Below are 12,589 nucleotides of genomic sequence, written 5' to 3'. Positions count from 1 at the left end.
TATTAATGCCACTAATTATTAAGAGTGAAAAAATGCACCTCGAATATTGTGTGCCACAGTTACCTCCTTGGATTGCTACAGAGCACTTACATACTTACAAGTTCTACTCATATATTTTAATCTAAAAAAATACTACACTCTCCTCATTTTGATTTTGAAACGACTGGGATATGTTCAAGTTAAAACACATGCTAAAACTAATTTGTGGAGAAATCATAAAATTAGGGGGAGGGGACAGCCAGAGTATATATGGAATGGGCACCAAGGCATCCTAAAACACAGACTGTAGCAAGAGGGAAAGGCACACTACAGTTTAATAAATGATTAATGAGGTGCTGACACATTAATGTAAGCACAGGGACAACCAGGTCTGCCAAATCTCAAACCTTTCCAAATTTTGTCAACAAAACACAGTTTTAATTTGAGACAGGCAAACACGGAAAATGATTTTGAGCTTTAGCTTTAGCCCTTCATAGATTTTGAATTTAAATCCTGTATCAACACCAGGGGAGACAGAGGTATGAAAGAAACACATGGGTTTACAACTTTCTTCAATGAAGTTGGCATTATCGAATGCAGCAACGTATCCCGGCTCTGTGGATTATCCTGCCTGCCATTAAATACTTCAGTTTGTGAATACTTTGGAGCTTAGTTTTTTTGGGTTTTTTTCTTTAAATATTCAGAGACCAGGAGCCTGGAGATCAAGTTATTTATCCACGTTTAGCACTCGGCCTGTTTATTTGGTATAGTACCTCACCTAATATATCAAAATTAAGCATTGCACAAGTCCTGATTTTTAACCACAGCCCATTAAGCTTTGCTCACTGATTAAGACATAGCATTTTCCTTGTGCTTTCAATTTTCTCCAGTGTATGGTGAGGGATCTGATATTTTTGCAATGTCCCCAATACCCAGTGACAAAGGGAGAGAAAATCTGGCTAGGATGATTTCCAGGTTTGAAGTGTTAAATATGTAACTCTGGCGCTTGCCACTCTTCTGAAAGCAATAAATGGCTCGAGCACATCTTTATTTTCATCACCACTTGGTGACCTTTTCCTACAATGTGTTGACTTCTTTATTCTAGTAACTAAAAATCACTCTCCATTTAACAAGACACTTCAAAAGGTGCCTAACTAAGAGCACATAAGTACAATACATTCAGTAATTTTGCTCACGTGCTCAAGGACAGGCCGGGCACTTAATTACCTTGTTGAATTGGGCCACAGCTCTCACTGCTATTTTTCAGTCTCTCTCTTTTTTTCTTTTTTTTTTTTTGCCTTTCCCTTCTCTGGGGATGGAGCCTTGCATGTCCAAATTCCATTATCTGGGATTCATGAAGCATCATCTCTGTCTCTTATGCAAATTTGCAATAAGACACAAGTGGCTTCAATTCAAACATGAGTGGCAGCATCCCATGGAGGCAAACGAGCAGCCTCTGCTGCAGGAGAGGCTGTGCTAACAGAATCAAACAGCATGGCAATCTCTAAGCGACTTTCAAGGTTTTCATAATAAGTGAATGTTTGGGGTTTTATTCAGTGACACAGCCTGAAAAGTTTCCTCTAAATTAAAACTTGACATGTGTCAGTTTACAAGCAGTTGTGCTAAAACAAGAACAACAAGACAGCTAGGGCACCTGGGTTTCATTAATTACAATAACATACAAAACTGTTTAGGTTGTAGAAATGAGTTTTTAGTTCTGAAAATTCAAATCTGGGTTCACTCATGACACCATCCACTTGGAAGTAATATTATTATTACCACTAACGGGGGCACTACAGCCCATCCCACCGAGAATGATTTATTGTGATGAAGAATTCACAACCAGACTGAGCATCTGCTCCATGGGGTTTGTGGAATAAAAAGGCAAGGTTGGGCAAAAGTGGTAATACACAACGGCACCAAATGTTTTGTGCATTTGGGCTGACAGAGCATCAAGATAAAATGATCTTCTCAAGGACAAGCAGGGAGTGTGAAGCACAGCTGAAGTACTGTGCAGTACTTGACTTCTCCTCCCTGACTGTCTCCTTGTGCTAATAGAGACACAACCAACACAGCCAGGGCCAGCACTGCTCCAGCACACACACTCTGCTGGCACTCCACTTGTCACATGCCTGGACATCTCAGACATGCAGAGAAATTTATTTCCTCCCAGGCCCACAACAGCTTTTATGTTAGACTTACCACACTCCTACATTTGCAAGTAAAGTTCAGGATTAAACCTTCTGATTCATTTCTGATTGTGAGCCTGAATGAAGTGTCACACACAGATCACCTGAACCAACACACACTCTGACTCCTCCCTGTACTTTCTTAACATGTCTTGTGCCAGATGATAATCAGACAATTCCATGCTGCAGGGGAAAAAAACCCAAACCAACTCTAAAATCTACTAAGAAAGGATATTGTCCACAGGACTGGTCCTTAGATAGGGCAAGACTCATGCCCTTGACCTTTCACTGATTCTCCCATCAGAGCCATAATCTGTTTTCTAAGAATTTCCAGCAACTTTTGGAGACTGATGAATGACAGACCAACAGCTGAACATATCTCTTGGCAGCTTCAAAGTCCAGCACAAGCAGGGGAATGAAGGAAGGGAATGTCTCCATTTTTGTGTGTATAAAATTGGTATGGTACCATTTAGAAGTATCTGGAAACACCTTATCCTTATAGTTTTTAAACAGAACTTTGACATCACTGTTGGAGACCTTGTAAGTCACTGGCACAATTCAAAGGCAGCTGACAGCAAACATAAGGGCACAGATTTCACTTGGTTCCTACACAACACTACCTCAAAGATCCAGGAGCACCACAGCATTGAGATACTACATGTACACTTGGTCCTTTTCACCCTAAGAAATGATAAATGAAGCTTGGACTCTGTAGAGCCCAGCTGTTTTATTTTAAGAAATCTATTGCTAAAAGACAAGTCCAAAAATTAAAAAAAAAAGAAAAAGAAAAGGGAAGAAACAAAAGCAGCTATTGTAAAACAATAAGCCTGGGCACTGAAGAGAATGCTGTGAGCTTCAATGCCACCCTGTATGAGAGTAGGAGTGGTTCCCTCGGCTGAAAGTGATTAATTTCTTGAAAATGCTGAGGTCACGCTAATTGACATGACCTGTGTAATTAAGCAGTCTCTGTTTACACACGGAAAGCTCAACTGCTGTGAAGCTGGGTTTGTATGACAGAATGTCTTTACAAGTCAAGAGATCAACAACCTTTCCTATGTCCTACCTCCCCGCCGACACAGCTCCTGATTGCTGTTCTGAGGGAACACGCACAGGCATTTCCATATGAAAATCAGCCTCGAGCCTGGCTGAGCACAGCCCCAGCAGAGAGTACATGTTGTGAAGCAAGCTCTGACAGGCCCCAGGGGTGACTGCTCGGACTAAATCCCCGTGCTGGTGAGAGTCCTTTTCCCACATTCTCTCTCCGTGATAATGCCCTCTGGAATCACAGGAGAAACGTGACAGAGCGAGGAGTGTGGGGTGAGAAGCTGAGGGCTCTGCCATGCTAATGCTGGCTTTTACACTGATTAATTTAATCCCTGTGGCCACATCTCCTCACTTCTGCACTTCCCTGCTCAGAGGCAAATAGCACCCTTCTGCCTTCCAGCATCGCTGCAATTAAGCAGTTCAACAAAAGACATTCTACATATAAATAATATTGTCACTTACATAACATTCAAAACTTTTATTGAAGTGCAACAATGCTGGAAAAGAAGCAAACAAAGTCCTGAGCAACGACAGAAAGCAGATATATTTTGGAGTTGTGTTTCTCCAGAAACCCATGCGGTCTCTGGAGAAAATTTCTTGTTTCTTCCTCAGAACCCTGAGGCAAAGCCCCATGGACAGATTCTACCATGTTTCCTCCGTGGGCTATATTCACTCCTCCCACCAAAAGAGAAGGTCCTTTGACTCTCTAGCCCATATTTTTATTCAGCACATACTCAGGTGAAGCATTACTGCCACAGTCAAAGACCATGTCTTCAATAAAGGGGTTGGAGCAATTATATCTCAGCATTGCCACCACTCCACTCTGCTCCAGCACTGGGGAAGTGCATGTACAGACCACCTTCCCAAGGGACAGTGATGTTCTTCATCCCAAAATGAGCTTTGACATAGGTGGAGAATAAAAAGGTGGCCTTGGCCCTCTGAAGCTCTGTTGGTATTTCCCAAGCCTCAGTGCCACAGTGAGGAAATACCAGCCCAAAGCATCCCAAAGAAGAGAAACCCCGTGGTAGCTTTTTCCAAGAGCTCACTACAGGATGGACCTTCAGCCCATCAATGCACATTTGTGACTCTTTACCACTGCTCAGGAGTAAGAGTAGTCACGAGCCTGAATTTATTAATTGCTCTGACACCTTCCTCTGCCCCAGCCAATAAACAAGGTGCTCACTCTGTGTCTGCATGAAAACAAATAGTTGCCCGTGGAGAGAGGAATATCTCAGAGCAGGGGAACCCCATAGCTGAAAACAGCAGTGAGGTCATTTTGATTTTTCCTTTTCATGCTTTCCCTTCCGCTGGAGATGACATTATCTTCAAGAGTGCTCTCTTCCAGAGCAAGAAAACCCAACTACTTCCTGCCAATTCTGCTGTGACAAGAAGTCCTCAGGCAATATTTTGTGACCTTATGTTTTTAGCATCTTCCAGTGAATTACTAGGTTAGTTTGGGTCAAAGTACTTCTGTCCCTAACAGCTGCTGACTTTTAAAGGAGGAAGCGTGTCCGACTGACCTGGAATCGACGCATGTCTCGAGGGTTTCCTGCATTTTTTAGGCAATTTTGGTTACATTTGAGGAAAAATTTCAAGAAGAACCTGTGGAGAAAGAGAAATGAATATTAATGTCTTAGAAATAGGGTGCAATATGTATAAATATGACAATTACATAAATATGACATCTGCACTGGTCCAACGAAGACTTATCAACATCAGTATTCCCAAGTCAGACAAATCAACCCCCTGCCCATCCAAAGAGGGAGTGGAGCTTGCTTAGGCCCCAGTCTAGCAAAACATGTGAGCACATCCTGAAAATTTAAACACTCATTTCATAGTTCTGTTGTGTCAGAGCCATTAAAGTTTGCAGAGTCAGTCCCTCTGTCACGCCAGGCTCGCTGCGCCATGCAGAGCAATGAGGAACAGACACGTTTTTCAGTACAGCAAAAAAGGGACAGAAAAATGCTAGACATGAAAATTCCTTTGGGTATAAATGAGGTTTTGTTTTACAAGTTCGCTGTCACCCGCAAGTTTTGATTTAATACAAAAATACTGAAAATGTTCCATACAGTTGAAATCTCCCTCCCAGGATTAAACTGAGTTTGTGCACAAAGTTAATGCTCAAATAGTGGTTAGTGGAGCCCAAATCCCTGAGAGGAGAAGAGGGAAGTCTTGGTCAAAATAATGACTTCATGGAAAAATGAAATATTCTTGATGCAGTCTATTTCCTGACCATACACAGTTCACTGAAGTAGCTATATGACCCTGACATATATCTCTAAGAAAAGACATTGCCTTTTACAAAGCCAAAGAAAAAAGCAAACATTTCACTGAAAATATTTCCTTCAGTGTTATGCATCAGTGGACTGTAAACTCATAAAGACAAGTCAATGAATAATAGTGGGTCTCAGATTCCAGGCTTCCTCCCCGAAAGCCAAAGTTTATCAGCCTTTTGTCCAAAATAAACTACAGACTAAGGTCTACTAAAGCTCAGCCGTGCAAAGTTTAATCCTAGAGCAAGTTTAAAGCCCAGTGTAACCAGACAGGGCAGCATTACACATGCAGTAACCATCAGTGACTAAGCAGAAGTTCCTCTGCCCCGTTCCCACATAGAGGAGCGGGGTGGGGAACAGTTTGATCCTGTTTTACTTTAAATCTGAATGTTAACTTTTGCAAGCAGCCCTCTTTTAGCACCAAAACTGAATGCTAGGCCAGCAGAATTTGCACAGACTGTGAGCAAGAAAGGCAACACTGCAGGGTAAACAGCTTCAGAAAATCCCTTTTTGATGAGCAGCATTCTTTGCCCCGCTCTAGTTGTGGTGCTGCCCCTCAACAAGGCAAGTTTTACTGCTTGTTCCTCCACGCCAAGAAAACCATACAAGGCAAATGGCTTCAACAATAAATTGAAACTACGAGGGACTGTTTTCATTAAAGAAATGCAATGTAATGAGGAGGATTATGAGATGTGATGCTTGGGATTATCAAGGACTAGATCTCCTGCCCCAGGAAGTCTCTTCTAGACCTGAGCTTCTAAACATGAGCAAGAAATCAACATAAAATAAACATCTACAGCACTAGAACAGGGGTTTGGAGACCGTGTTTGTTTAAAGGAAAGAGCAGTGAGAGTCATTGCATTTCTCAATCAAGCAGGTTCTGATATTCAATAATGGAAAGGTGGTGCTATTTGCTGTACATGAGTGTCTTTTTAAGCCGCTAATGGCCAGCTGTGACAGCCTGACTCAGATTGTGTAGAAGGAGCTGTCAGCACAGATCTTGGCATCTCGGATCCAGACAACTGCTTGCCACCAGGCGAGGGTTTGTACTTGTGCCAGAACGGATTTTGAGAGACAAGCAAATAGGGCATTAATTCCACCTAAGAAAAATGAAAAGTGGGGAGAGTTGGGGATCTTACACTTCAGATGATGGCTGTCCTGTCAGCAGCTCGTCATTTAGCTCACGAGCTATGAAGGGCACAGACATCAGATCCCTCTTGCCCTAAGCTGGCCCTGTCTCGCGAAACCCTGGCAGGATTTGGAGACCACCCCTCCACACGAGATTGCTCGCTGAAATAAAAAGCCTGGCCATCTGTTCGGAGGCAAAGACATCCCTGTCAGCTGGTGCCTACAGCCTCAAACAGGCCCTTATGTGGCAAAACCTCTCAGAGCCACTCGCTCTTTGGGGAGAAGCTGGCGCTGCCCTGGGCTTACCGCGGGATTTTGGCGGCTTCGCCGAGGGCTGAGTCCAGCAGCTGCCCACCCGATCTGCCACAGCTCCAGAGCAACACCCCAGGCCCAAGGAGAGCTGGGGTATGGAATTGTTTAAAATAGCTAAAAATTCCTGTTATGGCTTTGCATAGCACAGGAATAACGGGCAATGAGGGTTCATGGGTTGATTCAAGGGCTCCCCAACACAGATGGAAAACCCTTTGTGGAGCTCTCCGGAGAAACATTGGGTCTTCCCTCCCCTTACAGAGCCTGAGCTCATGTCAAGTCAAAGGTTGGAAAATTACTCTGAAATGCCAGAATTGACTTTTGGGGTCTGCAAAACTCCAGCCCAAAGTTTCACAGTTTAACTCCACTTGCACTGTGCTATAGCCCCCAAAGGCCACAGAAGTTTCACCAAAATAAACTGCAGAAGAAATGAAGCTCATCTATTTAAACCTACCAAAAAACCTCAGACAAGCAACCAAGCAAACAAAACTCCCTTTGAATTAAACCAACTCCAGAAAAAAATTAACTTGCAAAAATAACAGCATTTTCAGAAGAACACGAAGCTTGAACAGCCAAGCTCACTCACTGCGTGTTAAGCAAAAGAAAGTCCCCAGTTTACAGAACACATTCTGCCAAGCACCGTATTTTAATTCCACTGAAAGACAAAACAAACGATGGGGCCACACTTTGTTTTGGAACACACCAGGGCTGGAGTCCCCCTGGGCACACCAAGCATCCCACACTCATCCAGGCAAGAGCTGAGCAGCTCCTGGGCTGGCACCGCACACCCGGCTGATGGAACCCCCCACCTTGGCAGGAAGGAGGATGAGAACAGATTAGATTAAGACAAGAGTAGAGCAGAGCAGTTTGATTCATGAGGCTCAGCCCAGGCTCTTGGTTCCTGCTTTAAACCACTTGTTCAGGTGCCTTCATCACCTCAAGCCCGGTCCTGCCAGCGTTGCTCATTAGCAACACTTCACTCTGCAAATATTTCAGATTTGGATTGACAGCACTGGTCCAGGAGAAGTGCCAACAGAGCTGAGCTCTTTGTAAGCATAAACCTCCAACCCCATTTGCTCTCATTGAGCTTCTTCACACCGAGTTGTTTTTTTTTTCAATTCTAACTTTCCCCACATTTGGCAGGACTGTGTACCATTAATGCTAACCACAGAGGATATATAGCATTAATACTCACTACTGGGGTCTGAAATTCATTTCCAAGATGAAAAAAAAAAAAAAAAATCTGCAAAACACAGGAGTGTCAATAAAAGCTTCAACTCTCTCTCCAAACTTCAGTTTTTTCAGTGACTGCTGAACTCCCGCTCTTCTGCCACACAGGAGTCAGTCATCAATTATTGCTACCATTGAAAGCTTGGCAATTTTTTCATTCATATTTTCTGGCTCCCTTTCTGACTACTACCATCCCTGGTGTGATGGTGCACACATTTGTGCATGTGAAGCAGAGAAACACAACCCAGCCCCATTCAAGTCAGCTCAGGTCCAGGAATAAAAACTTTCTACAGAGCACTTGGATTTACTGGCTTGCATTGGTATTAAACCAGAGAATTCCATGCATCACCTTCATCCCACAGAGACAGGCTGGAGTGTAAGGAAGGGAAGTTTGGGACAAAACCAGCTCATTTTAGATTATATTTAGGTGTCCTATGATGCTGCTCGGGGCAGGCTGCAGAAACTGCTGAGGGAGTGAAGTTGCTGAGCAGTGAATCCATGCCATGCTTGTCCTACAAATCCCTGGGTAACTGCAAGGTCCAGTGTAGAAATACATCCTCCAGTTAAATACAAACCCCTGGGCTGAATCAGGGCCCAAACTAAAGTGAACTTCTGTCTGCCAGGCAAAAGCCCTAAAAAATGTGCTATTGGCTGTTCTGGGAATGTTCTTTTCTCACAATTCAATAGAAATTCCTTTTTTGGAGATGAAGTTGTGGGTTTTTTCCAACAAAACTGCTGGATTTCCAAAAAGATGTTGGTGCCAGTAGGATTGTGCTCTCACCCCCTGCTAGGGAGGAACTCTACCCCAGCCCTGGTTCTGACTGCTACTTCCAGCTCCTGAAACCAGCTCTGTCCTCACTCCTGCCCCATCATCCTCTGATTCTCCTTGTTCCACTGATGGATCTGGTGAGCACAAGACCAGCTGCAGGTTACTCCACTTGTTTAAAATTTAAAACTTTCCCTGCCACTCCCTGCTGGCCTTATTGTCCATCACACACCAAAGGCTTTGGCTTTGTGCAATACCCTCCCCAGCAGCATCCTGATCTTTGCCACTACCACAGGGATTTAAATTAAACACACGGCAGAAATGGAAATCCAAGTAATGAAGACGTAAGAGGATTTTGCCTTCCTGCTTTTCTTGCCACTAAAAATTAAAACTCATGTTTATTAAAAATAACTGAAGAGTTAAATTAAAGAAAGAAAGCTCTAACATTATCTATTGGCTCTTCTGTCACTCCCCCGAAGGAAATTTAAAGGAGCCCAAACATGAAGGTTTAGCAGAAGGATTTTCTGGCCATTGCCACAATAAATATGTCTGTGGAAGGAGAAAAAAAAATAGTTGGAAAGAAGACCTGCTGCATTCCTGATGCTGAAGAAAAGCTTGTTTGTTCCTGATACATTGGAGAAGTTGTTCAAGAACAGTTGCTCCATGAGAAAATATGACAGCTGTCTTGGTGCCAAGGTCAGCCAGACCAGTGGCTATCCAGAGAGTGAGTGCTGGTTATACAGCTCAGACCTGGCTAGGGCAAACAAAACTGACAAAACACACCTTTTCTGTGCTGTAAACACATTTGATAGAAAAAGGGCAACTTCAGACTCCTGGATGAAACACAGCAGCAAGTATATGTGAGTCTGTAAAATTAGCAAAACCGAAATACATGGGCCAGGGCAATAATTAGCAACTTTCCATCAGATAAAAGGATTGCATGCCCATTCTGTATGGCACACCAATTCAGCAGAGTCCTAAATATGTGCATAAATTTAAATACACAAGCAGTACTGATGGAGACAAAGGTACTACTCACATACTCGAGCACGTCGCAGGCCCAGCTCTGCTGTCAGCCTGGGGATGCTACACAAACAGTTGTCTCAAACAACCTCTGGTGGGTATTTTAGCTCTGGTGAAAACTTGGCACATCAAGAGGTAACCAAAGCCAGTCCAGGGGTGAGCCCAGAGGTCACCAAGGCTGACAGTGCCCTCACTGCCACTGCTCTGTTTGCTTCTGCAGGGTTTTCTCTGCACTTTTCACACACTTCTCTCTTTGTCAATCTGTAACTCCACCTGCAACTCCTGATCTACTTAGCAAATTGTCACTAAAATAAAAATATAGAGAAAATGAAATTTTATTTGGAAAGGTAAATAATCAAAAGGGAGAGGGGATAGGTTTAGATTAGATATTAGCAAGAATTTTTTCCCTTTGAGGGTGGTGAGACACAGGCACAGGTGCCCAGAGAAGCTGTGGCTGTCCCATCCCTGGAAGTGTCCAAGGCCAGGTTGGATGGGGTTTGGAGGAACCTGGGATAGTGGAAGGTGTCCCTACACATGGCAGGGACATGAGGCAGGAATGAGGTGAGCTTCAAGATCCCTTCCAACCCAAACCATTCTATGATTCTATGATTCCATGATCTATAAAATGCCCCTTTAGAAACTTCAGAAGGACAAAGTCAATTATTTTCCCTTTTCAAGTTGACTCTTCCTAGCAAAACTCTCACTTTAAAATGGCAAAATTCTAGATGTTTAAAAACTTAGGCTAAAATAAAGGTTTTTTTTTTAGTCTTGAACAATAATTTCTTTAATATTTCAGTATTTTAAAACTTTACTTGAATATTTTTTTTGGTTTTCTGGTTGTTTTTTTCCTGCAGGCCTTTTCACATACAGCTCCCTGATCATGTCAGGTACCTTATTCACAAAAGAATAATTGAGACTTACATTGATATTTACCGACATGAGGCTGAACATGGAAATCAAATATAGGCAAGGAGAAAACCTCCTATTACCCACATGTTCACAGCTGGATTTTCCTTGGCTCTTTAGTCAATAAACAGCAGTAGCTACCTTTTGTGGCATTTTTACAACAGGAAATTTATTCTGCAGAAGAGAAATTAAACACCAGATACAGCTATCTAACTCTCTTGTAGACATAACCTCTCGAGTTATCAAACATCCTAATTAAGAAAAATAAAAATCCCAAATCTGTTCTCTCTAGATTCAATGTTCCTACTGATTTAAAATAGAAGCCAAATCAGACAAACATTTTGCATTTATGGAATGCTAAGCTATTCACTGGTTTACAAAACAAATACCAAAACTAAAACTATGGAAAATTATTTACTTTACTAGAAAATATATATCTTCCTCCTGAACTGCAGAAAAGGCCCAAGAGAAGCAATGTGATGCAGAGAATAAACCTCAAGCAGTCAGAGCCTGTTGACTGAAATTCTTCAGGCAGTGCCATAATAACAGAAAATTATAATAATAATAATAATAATAGTAATAATAATGTTATTTTTGTGAACTTGCTGTGGCTGCCAGAGCTCCAGCACTGCCAGAGTTTGCTGTTTTCAATACAGTAAATATTCAGCTCAGCACAGCAAATATCTGAGGAGGCACCCACATAATCACCAAATCAGAAGGCAGGACTACCCAAACCAGCCTTAAATTACTCATTGCTCGCTTCAGCAAGTGCTCCCAGTCACTTTTCCTCAGGTCTGTGTGTTCTGCACAGTGAAGCACAGCATATCAATTTTTCATCTTGCATCCTCTGGACTCCTCTAGCTCCCTGATACTGAGTTATAATGCATCACAGAAATTTAGAGGAGTTTGGGAAAGTGTGTTTGGCATTTTCTCCTATGAGTGAGTTAAAATCCCAGGGAGACTGTTTTGGTTTCTTTTCCCAGACTTTTAATAAGAAAAGAAAGAGATAACACCACTGGAAAACAACATCACAAAACAGAATTAAGATTAGTCCGGAGGCAGGTTTAAATGCTCAGTCTTCTCTAATTTAATTTTGCCCCCAGGTCTGAGCTTTTAATTTTTCTTTTTTTTCTTAAAATAGTGAAAATCTGAATGTTTCCATATCTCACTACTTGTGCTCAGCTCCAGCATCTAAAAATTTTATTACACTTGAACTGCAGCTACCTTTCTATCACAAAATAAAAAATAGTTAGGAGGAGTTTATGCCATCTGTGTACAGGGGATACACAGGGTATTTGCTGGTAGTGGTTGATGATTTGACAATCATTATAAATAGTAAAATAGCAATAATACAAGTCAATTTGTTTTAATTTAACAACTTTTCCCTTCAGTCTTTCCCCATTGCACTCCTGTTACACCCCACAAATACTAGGGCATAAAAGTGGGTTAACTATTTTTAATTTTTACTGAAGGCATTAGACTTCAGTCACTGGAAAAAAACTACAGAGCAGCCCTGTGGTCTGTCATAGTTCACACAATGCCAGTGAATTAGCAGCCCTGCCAGAGTCATACTTTAGCAGAAAGAGCCTCTGTTCAGTGTAAGTGCTGACAGATAACAGCAGTGCTGTTATTGCAATACGATATCAGCATTTGCTTCCCTGCTTCCTCAAGGTAAACTCATGTAACTTTAGCACCAAAAAGCAGCAGAGGCATCAAAGTCAGGGGATGTTGGAGAGCAGGGT

The 12,589-nt window shown here is 42.3% G+C and overlaps 1 protein-coding gene across 6 annotated transcripts in view; it reads right to left on the bottom strand.

The window, feature by feature from the left end:
• The window catches only part of EBF1 (EBF transcription factor 1), a 265,802-nt gene that overhangs the window by 94,442 nt on the left and 158,771 nt on the right, over positions 1-12,589 (bottom strand). For all 6 annotated transcript variants that reach the window (XM_015642123.3, XM_019008183.1, XM_019008184.1 and 3 more), the window contains exon 7: positions 4,733-4,814. In XM_015642123.3, coding sequence (XP_015497609.1) covers positions 4,733-4,814 — 82 coding nt within the window. The remainder of the gene's footprint in view (positions 1-4,732; positions 4,815-12,589) is intronic.

The sequence above is a fragment of the Parus major genome, chromosome 13, assembly GCF_001522545.3.
Source record: "Parus major isolate Abel chromosome 13, Parus_major1.1, whole genome shotgun sequence".
Classification (NCBI taxonomy): Eukaryota; Metazoa; Chordata; class Aves; order Passeriformes; family Paridae; genus Parus; species Parus major.
Note: the sequence above shows the minus strand (reverse complement) of the source record. Positions and strands in the feature narration are given on the sequence as shown.